The 18,789-nt window shown below is 42.3% G+C and overlaps 8 protein-coding genes across 8 annotated transcripts; all 8 read right to left on the bottom strand.

Annotated features, from left to right (window-relative positions):
- Positions 1 to 1,922: 1,922 nt before the first annotated feature.
- TM35_000232660 (putative ABC transporter) lies at positions 1,923 to 4,949 on the bottom strand (the record flags this gene model as incomplete). The annotated part of the gene is made up of 1 exon (XM_029027506.1): positions 1,923 to 4,949. The coding sequence occupies one exon, from the start codon at positions 4,947 to 4,949 to the stop codon at positions 1,923 to 1,925; it is 3,027 nt and encodes a 1,008-aa protein (XP_028881361.1).
- A 358-nt stretch (positions 4,950 to 5,307) lies between these two features.
- On the bottom strand, positions 5,308 to 6,615 carry TM35_000232650 (uncharacterized protein; the record flags this gene model as incomplete). Its single annotated transcript, XM_029027505.1, has 1 exon — positions 5,308 to 6,615. One exon carries the CDS (start codon positions 6,613 to 6,615, stop codon positions 5,308 to 5,310), a length of 1,308 nt encoding a protein of 435 aa, XP_028881360.1.
- Positions 6,616 to 7,072: 457 nt separating this feature from the next.
- On the bottom strand, positions 7,073 to 7,525 carry TM35_000232640 (uncharacterized protein; the record flags this gene model as incomplete). Its single annotated transcript, XM_029027504.1, has 1 exon — positions 7,073 to 7,525. One exon carries the CDS (start codon positions 7,523 to 7,525, stop codon positions 7,073 to 7,075), a length of 453 nt encoding a protein of 150 aa, XP_028881359.1.
- A 1,036-nt stretch (positions 7,526 to 8,561) lies between these two features.
- On the bottom strand, positions 8,562 to 10,148 carry TM35_000232630 (uncharacterized protein; the record flags this gene model as incomplete). Its single annotated transcript, XM_029027503.1, has 1 exon — positions 8,562 to 10,148. One exon carries the CDS (start codon positions 10,146 to 10,148, stop codon positions 8,562 to 8,564), a length of 1,587 nt encoding a protein of 528 aa, XP_028881358.1.
- A 233-nt stretch (positions 10,149 to 10,381) lies between these two features.
- Positions 10,382 to 11,323, bottom strand: TM35_000232620 (uncharacterized protein; the record flags this gene model as incomplete). The annotated part of the gene is made up of 1 exon (XM_029027502.1): positions 10,382 to 11,323. One exon carries the CDS (start codon positions 11,321 to 11,323, stop codon positions 10,382 to 10,384), a length of 942 nt encoding a protein of 313 aa, XP_028881357.1.
- A 348-nt stretch (positions 11,324 to 11,671) lies between these two features.
- TM35_000232610 (putative beta prime cop protein) lies at positions 11,672 to 14,542 on the bottom strand (the record flags this gene model as incomplete). The annotated part of the gene is made up of 1 exon (XM_029027501.1): positions 11,672 to 14,542. One exon carries the CDS (start codon positions 14,540 to 14,542, stop codon positions 11,672 to 11,674), a length of 2,871 nt encoding a protein of 956 aa, XP_028881356.1.
- Positions 14,543 to 15,299: 757 nt separating this feature from the next.
- TM35_000232600 (uncharacterized protein) lies at positions 15,300 to 16,319 on the bottom strand (the record flags this gene model as incomplete). The annotated part of the gene is made up of 1 exon (XM_029027500.1): positions 15,300 to 16,319. One exon carries the CDS (start codon positions 16,317 to 16,319, stop codon positions 15,300 to 15,302), a length of 1,020 nt encoding a protein of 339 aa, XP_028881355.1.
- A 477-nt stretch (positions 16,320 to 16,796) lies between these two features.
- On the bottom strand, positions 16,797 to 18,581 carry TM35_000232590 (uncharacterized protein; the record flags this gene model as incomplete). Its single annotated transcript, XM_029027499.1, has 1 exon — positions 16,797 to 18,581. The coding sequence occupies one exon, from the start codon at positions 18,579 to 18,581 to the stop codon at positions 16,797 to 16,799; it is 1,785 nt and encodes a 594-aa protein (XP_028881354.1).
- Between the last annotated feature and the right edge of the window lie 208 nt (positions 18,582 to 18,789).

The following is an 18,789-nucleotide window of genomic DNA, read 5'->3' as shown; positions in this document are numbered from 1 at the left end:
TCTCTTTTCTTTTTTTCCCCCTCGTATTCCTTGCAATCATATCCATCATGTCCTCAAGGTCCACCACCAAGGAGGCACACCCAATAACAAAATAAATCCCCACCCACTCCAAACACACAACAACAACAACAACATTGTCAATCAAGTAGCCCAATTATCCAACAACGACAGAACACATTAACACAGCATTGGAATTCCTTACACCAACGTCTCTTTAAAGGCATCAAGGGAGACAACCAACAACAGACAACCAAATTCTTGAGTGGACACCGACCCTCTGCACAAGAATCCATTATATTCAAATTCAGTAACTTTGTGGATTGAGTACCACCTGTGCGGTGAGAGAGCATTATGAAATATCTCAACACTTCCCTGGGTTGTATTGCAGTGCTTTGTAGCGTGGATACCATTCTCCACACTAATGTCTCCCTCAGACACCCAGTTGTTGTTTTTTCAAATATTTATCCTTGATAACCATTCAAAAAGATGTGTCCTTCCTCTCACAAAGTCCATTGCATGGTCGAACACCATTTAAACGAGGCAATAGATCACAAGGAATGCTCTGTTTAAATATAGTCATAACCCCAGAAACTTGACAAAAACAATGCCTACCACACGGGTAAATCACGTTTTTTTTTCTTTTTTTTACCTTTGGTTATCGCAGTATTTACCCTCTGGTACCTCCCATTATCAGGAATATCTCGTGGGATTTTCTACTTGCGCACAACGCCATGCTGGATCAAGATTGCGTAAACGAGATGCTTAGCACACGACTTCTTTTGGTTAGGTGCTCTCCTTTGGGTGAGGAATAATGTACCTGTTATCATCCATCTCGTAAAATTCCCGAAGCAATGGGAGCAAGATTCATTTCTAAACAGTTATCCCCTTACCGCAAATGAAGAGTGTAACCCAAGGGGGTAGGTTTAGAGGGCAGTGCAATCGTCTGGGTGAGCCCCCAAGTGTGCAACGGATGCGTCTGCAAAAATGCATTCATTCTCTCTTTTTGTTTTATTTTATCGGAAACAAATGGGCGCCAGAGACCCCCACTTTAAATTTTGAACTCGTATACAGTGCCTTCATCAAGTAGGGAAAAGAACGAGATGAGGTGTGACACAATATAGAATGTAGATAGAGAATCGGTTAGACTGTTTGAATGGAGTCATTTTTTTTTTTTTTGTGTGTGTGTGTGCGTGTGTTTGATGGACGACCCCCTCCATTTGGTAGGGTTCAATGATATACATGATTTCGATACTTATTCTACCCTTTACATTTAGGAATCAAAAAAAAAGTCATCTTTCACCAAAGATTGTCCTTATATATAGTTGAAATGTTGACACAGCATCTTGAGCCAGAATGTGGGGTCCGTTATATTCTAGACCCCAAGGTACAACGCCATTCGAGAGTGTTCTTCCCAAAGGAATATAAGAAGGTTTCAATAAATTTACACGACGTTATGACTGCCTAGGTCCCTGCATGGGCACTTACGAGCGTCAGAAAAAAAAAAAAAAGAGGATGTATTTACTGCAAGCTTCCCAATACAAAAACTTATCAAGTCCGCATTTCCATCAAACAAATACAATTTTATCATATAATTTGTATCTTACAAGCATCAAGGAAGAATTTTATGTCCTGGGAACATGCATTAACAATGCAACAATAGTCATTTACACCCTTCACCATTAATAATAATAAAATATAAATCTCTTTCCATTAAGAGGAGAAAAACGAACAAAAGAAAAGAAATTTTTTTTTTTGGTTCAAAAAAAGATGTATAATTGTGGAATTCAAGACCCCCTCCCCCTTCACATTAACTCACTCAAAGAAAGACAAAAAAACATCCTTACGTTTACCATTAGAATGACACAGTTGTGTCTGATTGTCCTTGTTAGTCATTTTTCTGGTTTCTTATATCACTCTCGTTTTCAAGAAACAAATTCTGGAACCTGCTGGGATCTTAGCATCCTGGAGAAACAAGAGTCAGGTTCACTGCAAGACAACTCCTCCCAGCTTCCAGACTGCACAATTCTGCCATCGCTAAGAACAACAATATGGTCTGCATCTCTTAACGTTGCAAGACGATGGGCGACGACTACAAAGGTAGCGTCCCGAGGGGTGCTACTTTTTCGATTTAACCCAAGATCATTAAATATCTTTTCCTCCGTCATCATATCGAGAGCGTTTGTCGCCTCGTCAAAAACATAAACGCCCACCCCTGTTTTTCTTTTCATCATAGCACGAGCAATACAAAGACGTTCCAACTCCCCTCCACTATATTCATGACACCGCAAAGGTGCGTAAATACCGGATGATCGTTTCTCCACAAAGGAGAGTGCTTCTGCCGAAGAGAGAGCAAAATTAATATCCTCCTCATTGGATGCCCAAAGATTTCCAAGTGCCATATTGTTTGCGATCGAACAACCATCAAAAAATCGGAGATTTTCTCCTTCTTGCCACACACTGGCAATCCTTCGACGTAACATTCGAACCGGATAGCAGCTGATATGGAATCCGTTAATAAATATTTCTCCAGACGTAGGAGCATATGTTAAATTTAATAATCGTAGAATCGTCGTCTTTCCCGCTCCACTGTATCCAACAATGCCAAGAAATTCTCCCTTGCTAACAGAGAATGAGACGTGAGACAATATATATGGGTGATTCTCACTATAACGAAATGACACATCACGAAACTCAATACTCCAGGGACCTTCAATAGGTGGAACAGGAGTTGTAATTGGTCGATCAATCTTCTGCATTCTCTGCAATCCTTCTAATACTTGATAGCAACCTAATGAACCACCTCCCATGGTTAATTTTCGTTGCGTGCATGCTAGATCAATCTGACCCTCACTGAGACCGTTTTCCTCATAGAAAAATCCAGCAGGGTTTAAAAAAAGAGGAAATAGATACTGGATAAACTCCAAATGCGATAAAGTATTATTCTGCTCAAGTGGACTTTGTTCAAGATATTCTTGATGAGCATAGAGTGTTGAAGAAGAGGCGAGAAGTAACGGTATCGCATTCGCTGTTCTAAATATTCCACTAAGAATATCACGAAGAAAATTTTCCCACATATCATTTCTTGAGCCAGGATCATCATTAACAACTGACATGGCTGCAGCCAGTTCAACACCTGCATATCTGAAAGTAGTGAATCCCTTAACGTATTCCCTTTTAGAATGATAACTAAACGTAGAGTGAGAAGTTACCTTGTTCATCGATATTATGTTTTTTAGAATTGTTTTTAACCACTGAACTTTTTCAACTCCCACGAACGTCATATTATGGTATCGTGCAAGACCCTCTAGTGTTTGCATAATGTGTTCAGCGAATACTATAGGGGAGAAAGGCCAAGAAATGTGTTGAATCAAGAGAATCCATGGTTGCTCTAATACCACCTTTGACTCTAGAGATATGAGGGTCAAAAGCACTAAACCATGCTGTGCTTGTGCATTTTGGTGAAAAGTATTTGGCAACAGAATGGAACGGGAAGAAATTGATTCTGAAACAGTTTTCTTCTTTATTTTAACAACATCTGTTTTCATAAGTAAACGAATAGGTGAGGGTAAAACCAATTGATCATTATGCAAATATTCCTTATTGTTATCACTTTTATTCCCGGTTTTCTTAAATGATTTTTTTCCAAAATAAAATAAACTCTTGGCGTATTGTAACTCAAGATAGAGTGATTCACTTATTAAAGTGACATAATCACTCCATTGAGTTCCGAACCACATAGCAACTGCCATTATAGGAAATCGAACAACAACCCAGAAACTGGAAACTATCTCCAGTAATTGGTGTACTTGATTCTGTAGTTCCCCCATAACAGAACTCGATACATGCCAAAGCGCGTTAGAAATATGAAATGATAGAGGCCAATTGTCACTAGGATCATAATCAACAGTAGCGAGAGCCAAATAAGCACTAAGCTGAAAAGACATTACAAGTTCTATCATAATGTAGTTCATGATAAAATTACGAACGGTGTAAAGAAATTCATCTAATCCAACTGAAGCAATTGCAATTGTGGCAAGACGTCCTGTAGATCCCCTAATCTGTTCTTTCAGAAAATGAAAAAAGGAATTCGTTTTTGACACATCAACATTGGGCAAATTCCCCATTTCTGCAACATAAAGTTGGGTCCAATTCACTCCATTTTCAAGCCCAAATACTCCTTTGAGAATTGTATCAGGTGAAAGTAAAAATACAGAAGCCAAGAACAGCAAACGCCGCATAGAATAGGAGCTACAAAGAAGTTTAAGAAAGGAAATAATTCCTAAAAAAGTCGATCGCTCTTTATAATAGGTCCCCTTTAAAGATTGAAAAGGTTCCTCAGGAAAATCTTGTATCACTAACGTACTACACTGATGGATCCCCATTAACCCATATATGGAGTACTTACCACGAAGCAGGATACAAAGTGATAGTAGCTCTTCCACTTGTGCTTGATCTATCAAAGGCATATCATGATCCTTTAAATGTCCACGTAGATTGTGTTCCACCAATGACATTAAGCAATTCCACATATCACACACAAGTAGCTTGTTAGGATGTTTATTCCTCGCTAAACCACAATAAACCTCAAAGATTTCTTTAATCCCCATTTTCTCATCATCAAACACTAAAGCCGGCACACGCAATAACTTTGCGTTATTCCAGTTAAGAATAACCTCCACGCATGCACCCCCTTGACGCATGAGAGTGTCATTGTCATCAATCCTCGTAGTATTATTATTATTATCAGTAGCAACATCGCCAGTAAAAGTAGCGGTTCTTGTCAAAATGCCAAGGATCTCGTATGACCGCTCCTCAGAGGAAAAAAGAACTACTACTCTCAATTTCTTTCTCAGAAACGTTCTTGCCAAAAGGACAGCAGCGGCACCACAAACAGATATTACAAACGGAGTCATTACCGCAGTATAAACCCTGGAACGCAAGGAACCCATGACGGCAATCTACTACACGCTTAATGATAATAGGAAAGCAAAGAAAAAAATAAAAAAAGTTATCTGCACACTTTTTTAAAAATATAATAGACAAACGAAAAGAATATAACGGAAAAAAAAACCCAACAAGAAATAAATAAATAAAAAAAAAAACTCACATTACACTCCCAACACGAAAAAGAGAGGGAAAAGGTATAAAAAGAAAAACATGGTTGGAGAAGTAATACAAATGGAAATCCATAAAAACAAATGCACAACCAATTACTCTATTTGTTGTGTCGTTGCCACTCACTCAAGATTTTGGTTTCACAAAAAAAAAAAAAAAAAATCTTGATTAAACACGGTGAGTGCAACGTCTCTAAAGTCGATGTAACCCTGTATTTGTAACTTGTCGTTGTCTAGTTGGCAGTATTGGCTGCACATTAGGAGGAAAACTCAATGGTGAGTTTGGAACCACCCTTGCAACGGGGAGAAAAGCATCTAAAGGTCTCGAACGAAGTGGAATCATTGGAGAATCAAGGGAAGGTAGCGCAGATAAACGTCTCCTCCCAGCATCCATTGCACTCCCTGGTGGGAAGAATAATGGAGGTTCGTTGAAGCCAGTCAACGAAAAAGCATGAACGGGATGCTGGGCCACAGTTGGTTGAGGTGGAGTGACAACTGTTGTATGTGTGGGTGTAGCCTCTGGTACTGGTATAGGCATCGGTTTAGGTTTAGGTGTAGGTGCAGCAATTGGGATAACCTCTTTCTGCACATCAGGCACTTGAACATTCACCTGCTTTTTCCTTAGCGACTTTTCACGAGGTGTTTCAGATTTCGCTTTCTTTTCTTTAACTGTTTTTGTTATTTCCTTTTTCGACGGATGTGGTTCCTGTGTTATTTCATTAACTATTGCGAAAGCTTCCTCAGTTCTATTTGTCATCACGTCATTGACAATGGTATCCTCTGTTGTTGTCACGAGAAGAGTTTCTTTTGCCTCCTTTAACTCTCTCACCCGTTGTTTTGCACGTTTAGGTTCGTGCTTTACAGCTTGAGATTCCATGGTAACTTCATTTTTGATGGTCGTGGCTAGATCAGGACTATCACCTGTTGCATCATGATCCTCTCTACTGTCAGGGATGGTCACTTTTGACTCATTAAGTTCCTGTGTCTTTTTTTCTGCCAGTAATTTCAATTCATCGTCACGTTTTCTCTTCAAATCTTCAATCATTTGAAAGAAGTTTCTCTCAGCTTCAAGTTCCCCTTCCCTTTGTAGTGCGTTGTCCTTTCGTAAGGTGATTCGTGGTTTCGGGGATGAAGATTTCTTGGGTACGGTGTGGGGGACCACTACCGGGCCCGTCTCTGCTGATAGGGATTCTTGGGTCTTTTCTTTCATTATCTTTAACTCTTCGCTGGCTTTCGCTTTGTTAGCCTCGTATTGAAGCAGTAAACTTGTTTCCTTCTTTTTCTCTTTGCGCAGGGCCCGGTTTAATGCCTCTGTAATAATCTTTTTTCGCCGCATCCGGCCCTCCGCTATCTTCGCCAGGAAGATTCGTTCTGCCTCATTTTCTCGCTTTCTCTGCAGTTTAGTGATTTCTTGCGTCGTGTATGCACCTTTTGATTTCACTACCGGTGCACGCTTCTTCACAGCGACAACTCTCTTAAAAAGAATAACTGTCCGAAGCATCGCACACGAATCCGAATTCACTGGGAGTCGCAGAGATTAAAGCAGAGAGGGGGAGAAACGCGACCAGCCTCCACAGCTTCAAGATTCAACGAGAAGTGAGAAGCAGTATAAACAAAAACAAAAAAAAAAAAGAGTGATAAGGAAAAGAGAAATAAACTCAAACAGGTAGAAAAAATGGGGAACATAAAGCCAGTCAAAATAAAACAATAAAAAGAAAGAAGTGTAATGGCGTAGTGACTCGTGACCTATTTATTTTTCCTAATGATTAGTAAAAAAAAAAAAAAGATAACATGAAATAGTGACCTCGTTTTTTTTTTTTCTTTTTTTGTTCATTTACGCTGCCCGTCAAAGTAAATAATGAAAATAAAATGGACGACTTCTGTCATCCACTTTCATAAAAAAAAAAAACCCATGTGAGCTCTATAAAGGGTATCTTATTGATAACCCTGTTGCCCTATTACTTGCGCTTCATAAGCTTTGTGCTCTTCGCCTTTGTATTTGTGTTAACCTTCAGTGGTTTCTTTGGCTTTGAGGTCTTGGTCTTCTTTAGCTTCATCGGCGACGATGCGCCAAGTTTGGGCAGCTTTGCCTTTACCTTGTCATTTCCTTTTGCCTTTGCCTTTGGCTTCTCTTGTGGCTTTGTCAGCTTCTTTCCCGTTGACTTTGGTTTCACCGCCGTCTTCGCCTTGGGCTTTACCGCCGGAGGGAGATCGAGCGATGGCATCCTCGGTGGCTCCACGACGAGCGGCGGGGCGACGGGGGCGTTGAGAATCGACACGGGTGCTGCAGTTGTTGTTGCAGCTGCGGCCTTGGCTGCAGGTGTCACCTTCAACGGACGAGCGACCTTCATGGCCGGTGTTCCTTTGCGCACACTTGCGCGTGCCATGGAACGGAAAGTCATACGGAACATGTTTGGCAATTAATCTGGGTCTGGCTGTTTTTTCTTGCTGTTGGGCTATTACTCTAGTTTGTTACCGTGGACGTACGTGACGGAATAACTGTACGCGTACGTGTAATGGAGAGGGGGTGTAAATGTATGTAGATAGGTGTGGGTGAGTTGCGTACGTGAATTACGGTTATTATTCGTCACGAAACGAACACAGCGCCGGGAGACTACGGTACATGCATATATGAATAAATAATAAGTAACAAAAATAAAAGGAGAAAAAAAAAGAAAATAGGTCTTTACTTTAGAATAGTGATAGCAAGATATTTTTTTTCATTTTTCTTTTTTCTTTTTTACGGAACGCATCAATACGACAAGTAAGAAACTCATACCCCCATTAAAGGGTGCAAGGAAACCTAAAAGAAAAAGAAGAATGAAAAAAAAAGCTGAAATGAATAGACAAGGAAAGAGACGTCTACCACGTGGGGTCCTTGTTGCCAGTCTTCTTCTTGTCGTTCAGCTCAAAGTGCTTCGTGCGCTTCAGAACGTTCTGAATAATCGACTTGCAACTAGAGCACTGGAGCTTCAGGACAATCTTCTTAGTGGTCTTTGCTTTCTTGTGGAAAATGGGCTTTGTCTGACCACCATAACCAGACTGTTTGCGGTCGTAACGGCGCTTACCGCGGGCGTAGAGACGTGCTTTGCCTGCTTTGTACTGCACAACTTTAAAGCTCTTATGAGCGTTGCAGCGCTCATCAGGGCAGTGCATTGTCTTCTTCTTCGGGTAGTTCACCATCGTGCGTGTGTCTGTGCACTCCTGCCTTAAACAGAAAACAAAAGAAAAAAAGAAAAGAAAAGAAAAAAAAAAAGAAAAAAGGAAAATCCATTTGAAAACTTATAACAAGTGTTAGTACCTTTGTGTTTTGGCTGATTTGCCTAACTCGGATTCGGAACGAAAAGTTTTCCTTACCTTTTCTCAGGAAAGTTGATAACCAAGAAATATATAGTAAGAAATGGAAAAGCACACCAGTACTAGAAATAATAACGGTTATGCCCTCATCTAAGCATACTCATCATTGGCAGCAGCTGCTGTTTGTTCGCGACAGTCATACGCATAAAAATTGCGGTAGCTAAGGAGAATTGGGAGAACAGTGGCTTGGTGCCCAGAGCGCGCAATATCATCCAACTCAACCCACTCATGCCACTTTGGGTTAATCATATCTATCACCTCAGAGAGAATCGACTGTGCAGAGATGTCTGCCATGAGACCATTCACAATAAGCTCGTTAGCGATTTCCTTGCAAAAGCATCGTAGTGTTTCAACTGTTACAAACGACTTTGTCTCTTCTAGATCCAGAATACTCCAGATGTACTTAAGCGCAGGTAAAGTAGAAGCGTGCTCTGTAGCAATAACAAAATCTAAATAAGTCTTGTAATCCATTATATGGCGATTACCACTCTGTGGGACGTGACATTCAAAAACCCTTTCAATCACCAGCCGCGTGAAACTACCATCACTGTATCGCGAAAGTTCATCTAGCGTCAGAACACCGTCACCATCAAGATCTAAACTTGTGAAATGTTCGTAAATGCGTCCCATAAGGGCTAGAGAGAACCAGTTATCCATACTAAGTACATCTGGAGTAAGAAATTCCATTGAACCAGAGTTCCAGTAAATTTGACTACGGTGAATATTCAAAACAACATCCTCTGTTAATGTTTTCACCGTATACATATCATCTGGGTCATTACCATCACCTTCGTATGAGAGTACAATTGCTGGAACAGTATCATCATCAGCAGCATCTGGTGATACAAGCTTTGCTGTAACATCTACAGTACATCCAACTTGAAATGTTGTGATGGCATCGTGCGCATCACTCTCAAATATGCGGAGTAATTCTGAAAACACATCACTCTTCATCATACTGTCAATAGATATTGCTCCTGTACGTCTTGTATCGCACATAAACATAAATTTTCTAGAAGCGTGACAGAGGTAATATGGCTGCATCCATGGTGGCATATCTCGCACAAGACGAAGATTTGGCACCAGTTCATATAAAAAACTTTCTATGTCTTCCTGTGTGAGACCATTGGAGAGAGGTGATGAGGCACTCGGTGGACACAACAATCGGCTCGCAACTCTTGTAGTTGGATCCTGTAATGAGGGTGACGGCACTCCGGCAACAAGCTCAAGTTCAATTCGGAGTCTATAGAGCAAAAGACGCTTGGCCGCAAAGGCGTACAACGGGACGGCAGGAACTGTCCCATCCTCTGCACGCGAAAAAGCAAGGAATGTGGCTGGAGACAAAAAAGGATGGTTAAAGTACAGATGTTTGCGTGTATCACGCTCTTTTGATGGTGCTGATTCCTCCTCTTCAGGAGACAAACGAAAGATTAGGCTGTACACCATGTTCCTATAACCACTATAAGACAATCGCAGCTCGTCGTATGACTCTACTGAGTCGCCGCTCTCGTCACCGCGTCGCTCCCTGTACTTCACGATGTTATTCCACAACTCCGCCGGGTTGGTGTTCGCGTACAACTGTGCAACGTGGGCCGCAAGGAACTGTCGCCGGGCCTCACACACCGCCTGCACCGCCGACCTCTCGGAGGGTGGCACAGTGACGGGAATCGACAACATTTAGACTACAACAAAAAAAAAAAACCTCAAAGTAAGAGCATATAAATATGGGAACAAAAATAAAAATAAAAATAAAAAAACGAAAATAATGGGTCAAATTAAAAAAGAAAAAAACAAACAAACTAGAAAAAAAAAATAATTAACAGAGTGCATTTACTAGCCCCTCTACCTGGGATTTGGCTATAGAACTCAACTCTGAAAGTAGTCCATGAATACAACACTCTCAATGAAAGTTAAGATCTGCAAGTTCTACAATTACCGCACTCTCGGCATGATTCACGATCTCTAAAATTTTTGTATCCACATTCACAAACCCAGAGTGATGGATCATTTGCGCTTTCTGACAAAGGAGAGACTGTCTTACAATTTTTACACTTTACCCGGGATGCAAAATTAATAAAACCACATTGATCGCATTTCCAGTCGTTTGGACGTGTAGTTGAAGAGGATGTTTGTGAAGAAGAAGGCTGTGAAGAGGCTGGTTTTGAGGTACTTGACGACACCTCGTAAACAGCGCCACAAACCTCACACGATTTGGCATTGTTTAAGTTAACGGTGTGGCATGTCAAGCACGTCCAAGGCGGGGTTCTCACACCCTTGTTATTGTTGACTGTGACAGTGGTGGCACTGGTGTCTTCGCCAATTCCTGATGAATTGGGGGTAATGGTTGGTTTACAACTACATTGCAGACACTCTTTTCTACCTCGAAAATTGTGCGTATTGCACTTTTCGCAAATCCAATCCCCTGGGACTATCTTTCCGCTTACTCCTCCTCCTCCTCCTCCTCCTATGGACTTTTCCCTGTTGCCTCCAGGGCGTCCTGCACCGCAGGTAAGACACATTTCACGTCGCGCAAAGTTGTGAGTTCCACAGGTACAAACCCAATCGCCTTTCTTAAACTCAACGTGCTGCACGTCCGCTGAGCGTGTGTCATCCACACCGCGGTGATGCGTCGGCCGCACACGGTGACATTGAAAACACATGGTGCGAGAGGCGAAGTTAGAGAAACCGCAAGTGCACTTCCAATCACCCGACATACGTGCGAACAATGACCGCGCTGTCGTCCGGTGCAAATGCCTGCGCTGGCCCATGCACACCGCTGTCATCGCCACCGTACGTCGAAGACAGCTAAACATCTGCAGGAAACTATACCCACCTTTCAGGTTGCAACCCATACAACGAATAGACAACAACACAAGATAAAAATATAAAATGAACAACAACAACTACTACTACAACAAGGAACCACAAACAAAAGTAACAGACACAATGAAAATATAGTAACAAAAAAAAAGGTTACTGTATCAATATCACGCAGACAGTAATTCAGAGAAAAAAAAAAGTTTCTTCCTATCAGTCATACCTCCTTCTATTCATATACACGGAAAGAAAAATAGCTATTGGTTTTTTTTGTATGCAAAAAAAAAAAAAACCAAAACAATACCTTTCATTCTTTCTTTTTTTTTTTGTTTTGGTTTTTCTTCTATTCCTTTTCATCTCGTTGTTAAGCATGATCTCATTATTTAAGCCCATTCGTCGTCATCGATGCCAGCAGCATCATTGCTATTGGTTTGGGGGTCCCCTGGCGTACCCTCCACATCGGCTTCTCGTGCCAAAGAAGGGGGTGGAGCAGCAAGTAATTCGCCAGGTGAATTCATACTTGTAGCAGATACCGTCTGGTGCACGTTAACAGGTGAATTCATTCCGTCATTAGCAGAGAGGACTGCAGATGGCTTTGTTGGTTGCGGAGACTCCAGGAAAGCAGCTGCGGCATCAACCTCTTCCTGTTTTTTTCCGGTAGTTTTTTCCTCTAGCCGTTGTTGTTGTTGTTGATGGTGGTGTTCATCCTGCTCTGTTTCTTCATGCTGTCTTACCCCTTGATGTCCCTCAGTGTGACCTCGCAGTGGAGTATGTTCCATTGTTGATGAAGTGACTGTTGTAGTCGTTGTTGCTGGCGTTGCTGATGCTGCTACCGCTAATTCTCGCATATTTGGGAATAGATTCGGATATGCTGCCGGGTTTGCGATAGCCTCACGTACACGTGGCAGATTGGCAAGAGCAACTTTCCACTTTGCCACAACCTCTTCCACTTTGCTATGGCAGTATGTACGGGCGTAGAATGCAGCTTCGCCAACCTGACCGGCACGGCACAGCAACTCCACATTATCAGCGTACCTTCCCGATAGATGGAAACATGTGAACGCGATATTTCCCTTCCCGTTTGAAACGCATACGTCACCAAGCTTTGATATTGCGTTCACATCACCCATACAAGAGTACAATAGTAGTAAACCACTGCTATCGCTGCAATTAAGAAGCGCTTCCTCTGCCAGTTTTAGCATACCCTTCTCCAGTGCCAAGTCAGCAACCTGTTTCCAACGTCCCATCGTTGGGCACTGTTCAGCAATTTCTTTTGCAAGCGACAATCTACCTAATCGCACTGCCAGATCAAAACGATGTTCTTCCTCTGTGGTGACTTCTAAAGCTCTCTCAAGATAATTTTTAGCCTGTAAAAATTGTGCAAGTCGCAGTCTTTCACTCATATCGATAGATGGTAGAAGCTCATCGGCGGCGGCAAAATCTTCACGGACAATAGCACTCATATATTCAATAACATTAGCACGTAGAGTATAGCTTGTAATATTCTTTTCTTTATCAATACACAAAATTCGATTTTCTTTTGGTAAATATCCCAGAAGGTATTGATTCCGTGACAAAACACCAATGTTATTTGTCTCACCACCAATATAATAATTCAGACGATGCGCCTGGTTAACAAATACAAGACATTCACCGACCCACAAAACCTCTTTCACACTTTCTCCCACTTCCTCTACAATTTCAAAGGCAAAGTCGAGACCTTCTTCTGGTGTACCATCATGTGTTTCAAGGTATTCTACCACTGCTTCACTATTAAAACGAAGCGTAAAAAATGCTGTTGTGGAAACTATGGCAAGCATTTCACCATTGTCACTCCACTGCACCATCTTTGGACATTCATCAATTTGCCGGATAAAGCTTAACGTTGCCCAATCGTAAAAAGTAATACTGGAAGATGTGCAGATACCAAAAAGAGGACCACCAAATAGTTTCTCTGCAGTCTCATTAAGATTTATAGTGGTGCGTTCTTTAAAGTTTTTGTAGACTTTTAGTGTCATGGCAGTCTCCAAAACGGCAAAAGAGCCATTTTCAGGGCCCCATACAAAAGAAATACATTTACCATATGACTTAGGTCTCATAGAGAGTGAAGAAAGAATTGTGTAGTCATTCTCTCCAAGAACAGCGATAAACTGTCCACTTGGTCCATGCAAAATAGCAGAAGGTGACATCTCAAGAGCACCCATATCTTTCGTCGGAAGAGTTAGAACATCACCATCAGCCATATCTGCAGGAATACCTTTTGCATCAATACGAGTAACTTCATTACCAACAACCACAAGGATCTTTCCACTAGGGTCCATTGAATACACAGGTCTGTCTTCGCCCACCTTGTACAGAACTGTACCACCATCATAACCAACCACCAAAACGTTTGCATAACGCTTTGCCGCCATTGACCACCCGCGATTCATGCGAGAATGATCCACGCTAAGCAAAAGTCGTTGCGTGTCAGATGCAATAATTTTCATCTCCATATCTTCCGCTAATGTAAAAAGCAGAGGTTGGCTTGGGTGAAATAATACAGCCGTAACGTTTGCCGTATGGTGGGTAAAAACCTGTAAGCATGCTCTCGTTTGATAGTCCCAAAGACGTACAGTTTGGTCATCAGCGCCACTGAGAAGGTATGGCTTATCACCACCAGGATAATAATCCACGCAATTCACACCATCCTCATGTCCCTCAAGCTGAAAGTTCGGTACTGGACTGTTTATACTCCATACCTTTACTGTACAGTCTAACGAGGCTGTCGCGAAGGTCGATGGATCCTTTGGGTTAAAAGCAATAGCCATAACATAATGTAAATGACCCTCATGAGTATTTACAAGCGCCCAGTTTTTGCTCCAATCCCATTCTCGTATCGTCATATCATCAGAGCATGTCAAAACAATTGGTAAATGTTCATGTACTGCGATGCCTCGGATGTAATCATCATGTGCTTGAAATGTTTTGGTTTTCTCCATTGTATTGTAGTTGAAGAGGCGAAGCATCATGTCATCAGTACCACAAACAAACGACTGAAGGCGTGGGATGAAACGTACACAACGCACTGGTAATCCTGTACCAGTGTCAAATGACTTGAGGAGCACTTGGGTTTCAAGATTCCACAGGTTAATCAACCCAGAGTATAGAGAACAAAGAAATAATGGCTCCTTTGGATGCATTTCCACCATTTTCACCCTATCGCTGGGTGCCACCATCAGTGTTGCAGGTACTGCCATGGCTTTTCCTGTCATATTGGAATCTTCTTTAAAATATTCCTAGGGTTTTTTCTTACTTTTTCTTTTTATTTTCTCTCACTATAAGCCGTCAAAAGAAGAAGTAGAAAATAAAATAAAAAACGACAAAAAAAAATTTCCCTGATATCACGGGAAGAAAAACCAAGTGTTTTCTTTTTTTTTTCTTGTGTCACATTGCTGCAAAACAATAAAAAAGAAAAATTCAACCATCTGAGGGGTTGTGGAGCCACCCAGAAAACGCACAGAAAACACATTTTTTCTTACAATTAAAAACAGTAGAAAAGAAAGCCCTAAAGCCCAAATACATCAATTTTCTTTTATATGTAGCAAAGCAAATTAGGAAAAACATAAATTCAAGTACAAATGTGTGTACGCGTATGATTACAGAAGTTATAGCACACAGGTAGGCAGAAAAACGCAGATCATCATTCACGCCAGAGCGTTAGGTGACATGCGAGTACTGAATGAGGAAAAAATACCTACCAAAAAAAAGCCCATTTTCACTGCATACCCACGTTCCTCGGGACGACGCAAACGCAAAAAAAAAAAAAAAAACAATCCCCCACCATGTGTCTCCATTTATACAAAAAAAAAGCAATATGCAAGAAAAACAATTAGCACAAGAAAAACAAAAAAGAAAAACTCATGGAGTCCAGATCATTATATAAATAAGAGAAGCAAAAGGAGTGTGAAGCCCACTTACCTCCCGCCAACAGACGCCCAGAGAGAATATTAGCAGAAATCAGAAGATCCTTTAGCCCATGAAGAAACCGGCAACCGACATCAAAAGGAATAGTGGAACAAGTGTTGAGGCATGAATGCTGCTGCCGTTCGCACCCTTTTTCTGCTTATCCCTCAGGTTTTTCCCGCCGCCGTTGAGAGAGGACCCTGAGCCACCATTGCCCCCTGCCCCGCCGTTCAGGAGTCTTGCCTCGGCGTTCTGCCGCTCACGGGCCCGCCGCTCCTCCTCCTCCAGCTGCCGCGCTCGCCGCGCCGCCTCCTCTTCGGCGGCCTTCCGTTTGGCGGCCGCCTCCTCCTCCTCCTGCCGCAGCTTCTCGAGCCGCTCCCTCAGCTGCACTTCCTTCTGCACAAGTGTCTGCGCCGTCAGCGCCACCTCAAGGGTGGTGTCCCGCGCCGCACCCGCCTGTTCCGCCGCCCTTTCCGCCCGTTTTGCCGCCTCTGCAGCCTGTTTCTCCGCCTCCCCCGCTTTTTCCGCCTCCTCCTCCGCAGTGCTCGTCTTCTTCTTCGCCTCCTCAAGCTGTTTTTCCGCGTCTTGGTTGTTCCTCTTCGAAAGGAAAACATGCTTCAGCGCCTCGTACGCAGCGGTAAGAGCAGCGACCTCTGCAGAATCAGCTGCAATCTCCGCCTTCAGACACGCTTCCTTTGCAATTTCAGCCTCCTTTTGGGCCTGATCAGCCCTCGATATCGCCGTGCTTAGGGAGACAGCTTCTTGACCGAGTTTACGCAGTGTCTCTCCAGCCTCTGCAGAACGGTTTCCAGCCTCCTTTGCATGATTGGCAGCCATTGCACAATGAATGGCAGCTTCCTTGGCCTTCGTATGCGCTTTCTCCATCGCAGTCAAAGCTCGCTCTCGCAGAGATAACTCCACTGTCATCGTTCCATTACCTTTTGCCTTGGCTAATTCTCCAGCTCTTAATAGTATGGGCAGGAAAATCTCCTTTTCATCGACTGCACTTACTGTCGTAATGGTAATACAGGCGCAGAAGAGAAATAATCTCAATATGCACAACGCAGAGAGTAGCTTCAATGTCATCACTACCTTCACTTGAATTCACTGAGCTGCAAAAGAAGAACTAATAAATTGAAAGAAAGGACAAAGAGAGAGAAAAACTCTTTCACACACACACACACAGACGCACACATGCACGGAGGAAATCAGACTAAGCAACATAGAAAGAAAGAAAGGACATATCCACAAAGGATGGTTGAAAAAGCATGTATCAATAAAAATACTGAAGCTTAACACACACAAACCAAGATATCTTCTATTTTTCCTTCTTGATTGTTATTGTTGTTGTTCGTGCTTCCTCACTTTTAAGAGTCTGACACAGATTGGAGATATGTTATAAAATATGACTCCCATAAAGGGAACTATACAAGTACAAACTGGGAGGGGAATAAGACTATAAGTAGTTTTCCTCTTTTTAGTTGAATGATGGGTCTAAGTGACATGCAACGTCTCGCACATACGTTAAGGCAACTCTATTTGCCATAATACTCTTAATAAATTTTATTCGCCTCTAAACGGGGTCTCTTCAACCTTCCATGTTCGCTGTTTTGTTTCACCATTGACATAGTAGAGACGATCACTCTTTGGATCTTTATACTCTTTCCAAACACCCAAAATCCGAAGAGGTCCTTTTTTTGTTTTTGTTGACTCTGGTTCTTCTGAGAATGTTTTTTTTTCCCGCTGTTTCATTTCAAGAACCTCAGGCGGCGGCTTCCATTGGGCCTCCTTTGTGACAATGTTCCTGTAATATACTTTTCCACTCTCTTTATCTCTAAACTCTTTCCAGTTACCATACAAGACACCTCCGGTCTTGGGCTCCCGATTTTCCTCTGCACTTGACAATGTAACAGCACCAGAATTAACGTGATCACCTTCTGTTATGGATTCTGACTTTTTCATATCGTTTTGTCGCGTTAATTCTTCAGTCTGTCGTTCCCGTTCTAGAGCCTCCGTTAATGAGAAACCACCAGCTACAGAGATTGGTTGTTGATTCTCCATTACCTTGTGATGTAGTTCTAAACGACGTCCCTCATTCAAATCTTTATTTCTCTTCGTATCCTCGTCAAGTGAATTCAACAAAGGTAAAATTGCTCTTTCTTTCTCATCGCGGACACCGTGTGTCGTGACGTCTCCAGATATCACATTGTGAGGGATAGGTTCATGCCCTATTTTTTGATCTACTTCTTGTGGCTCGTCATACGACTGTGTAGGTCTCGTTGAGTCCATCTCACTCTTAGGGGACATCATAGGTTGTGTCTTCAGATTATGCCTCTCGTTCAACATCCCACGCATCATGTTAGTTTGCTCATACACCTCACGCGACTCCGATACCACGACAGCAGGACGGTTATGATGCATGAGATCATCATTTGGAGTAGAAACTTTATGTTGCCAAAGTCGTTCGGGAAATTTTGTTTCTTCGCGAGAACAGAGTGTGCGAATACGTTCTTCTTGTGTTCTCAACGATTTAGTGGCCTTTTTCTCTTCTTCTTCTAGAAGCATCAATAGATTATGCATGCCGGCCGCCGTTAACTCCACATCACGCCGAGGTGGACGCATGTCCTCACGTGGGTAAGATTCTGACCGCGGCGGAGATGATGAATGCAAATGCGGATGAGAGTTGGTAGCTGGTGATTGTATGGGTGGCCCGTAGAAAATCGCTTCTCGCATTTCCTCCTCACGTTCTCGGATGCGCCGCAGCGCCTGACTAATCGCATCATCCCTTGGAGCAACTTGTGTAAGCGGTGTAGTACTTGGACTCGTTTCTCTTCTCGATACCCTTCCTGTTACTCCTGTCGATGCTACTATGGGTGTGGTGGTAGTTTGGGAGTTAGAAGACTGTAATACACACCCAACGCTCAGAAGCTGCAGTGATACGGCGATTCCATCTATTATCCTGATGTCATAAGTTTCAAGGAGAATAATACCTGCTGCATGGGTAAAGAAGGCAAACTCGTACGACATCTGGTTCCTCCTTTTAGATGTGTGGCGACGTATTTCTCGTACATCACACCAATTCAATTCACAAAAAAAAACACGGTCCGTGGGTCGATAAACTGAAAGGGACTCTCTGGTGAGACGCACTACGGCAGACTCAAACGGCCTCGCAGTGTATTTGTGCGGATCCTTCAGTGGGTATTTAAAAACAACAATGCTGCTACTGCTGCTGTTGTTGCTACTACCACTACCGCCGCGGCTTCTCTCATGGTGCACGTCCCCACCGAACTCAAATGCTGAGCATGCCGAAAATACGACTCCATTACTGAGAACTTCATGTTCTCTCATTTGCCTAGATCCCTCTATTCTTTTTTTTTTTTATCTTGATCTTTATCGTTCCTTCCTTCCTCCCTTCCCCTCCCTCACTTTTAAATATTCACAAACAAAAGAAAAAGAAAAGTAAATCTCATCAGTATAGTGACATATTACATCCCTCTAACAGCGAGGACGACACAAATAGGCCAAAATATATATAAAAAAAAAAAAAAAAATGAGT

The sequence above is a fragment of the Trypanosoma theileri genome, assembly GCF_002087225.1.
Source record: "Trypanosoma theileri isolate Edinburgh chromosome Unknown TM35_Tth_23_V1, whole genome shotgun sequence".
NCBI classification, from domain to species: Eukaryota; Euglenozoa; class Kinetoplastea; order Trypanosomatida; family Trypanosomatidae; genus Trypanosoma; species Trypanosoma theileri.
This window is presented reverse-complemented; position numbering and strand designations above follow the sequence as displayed.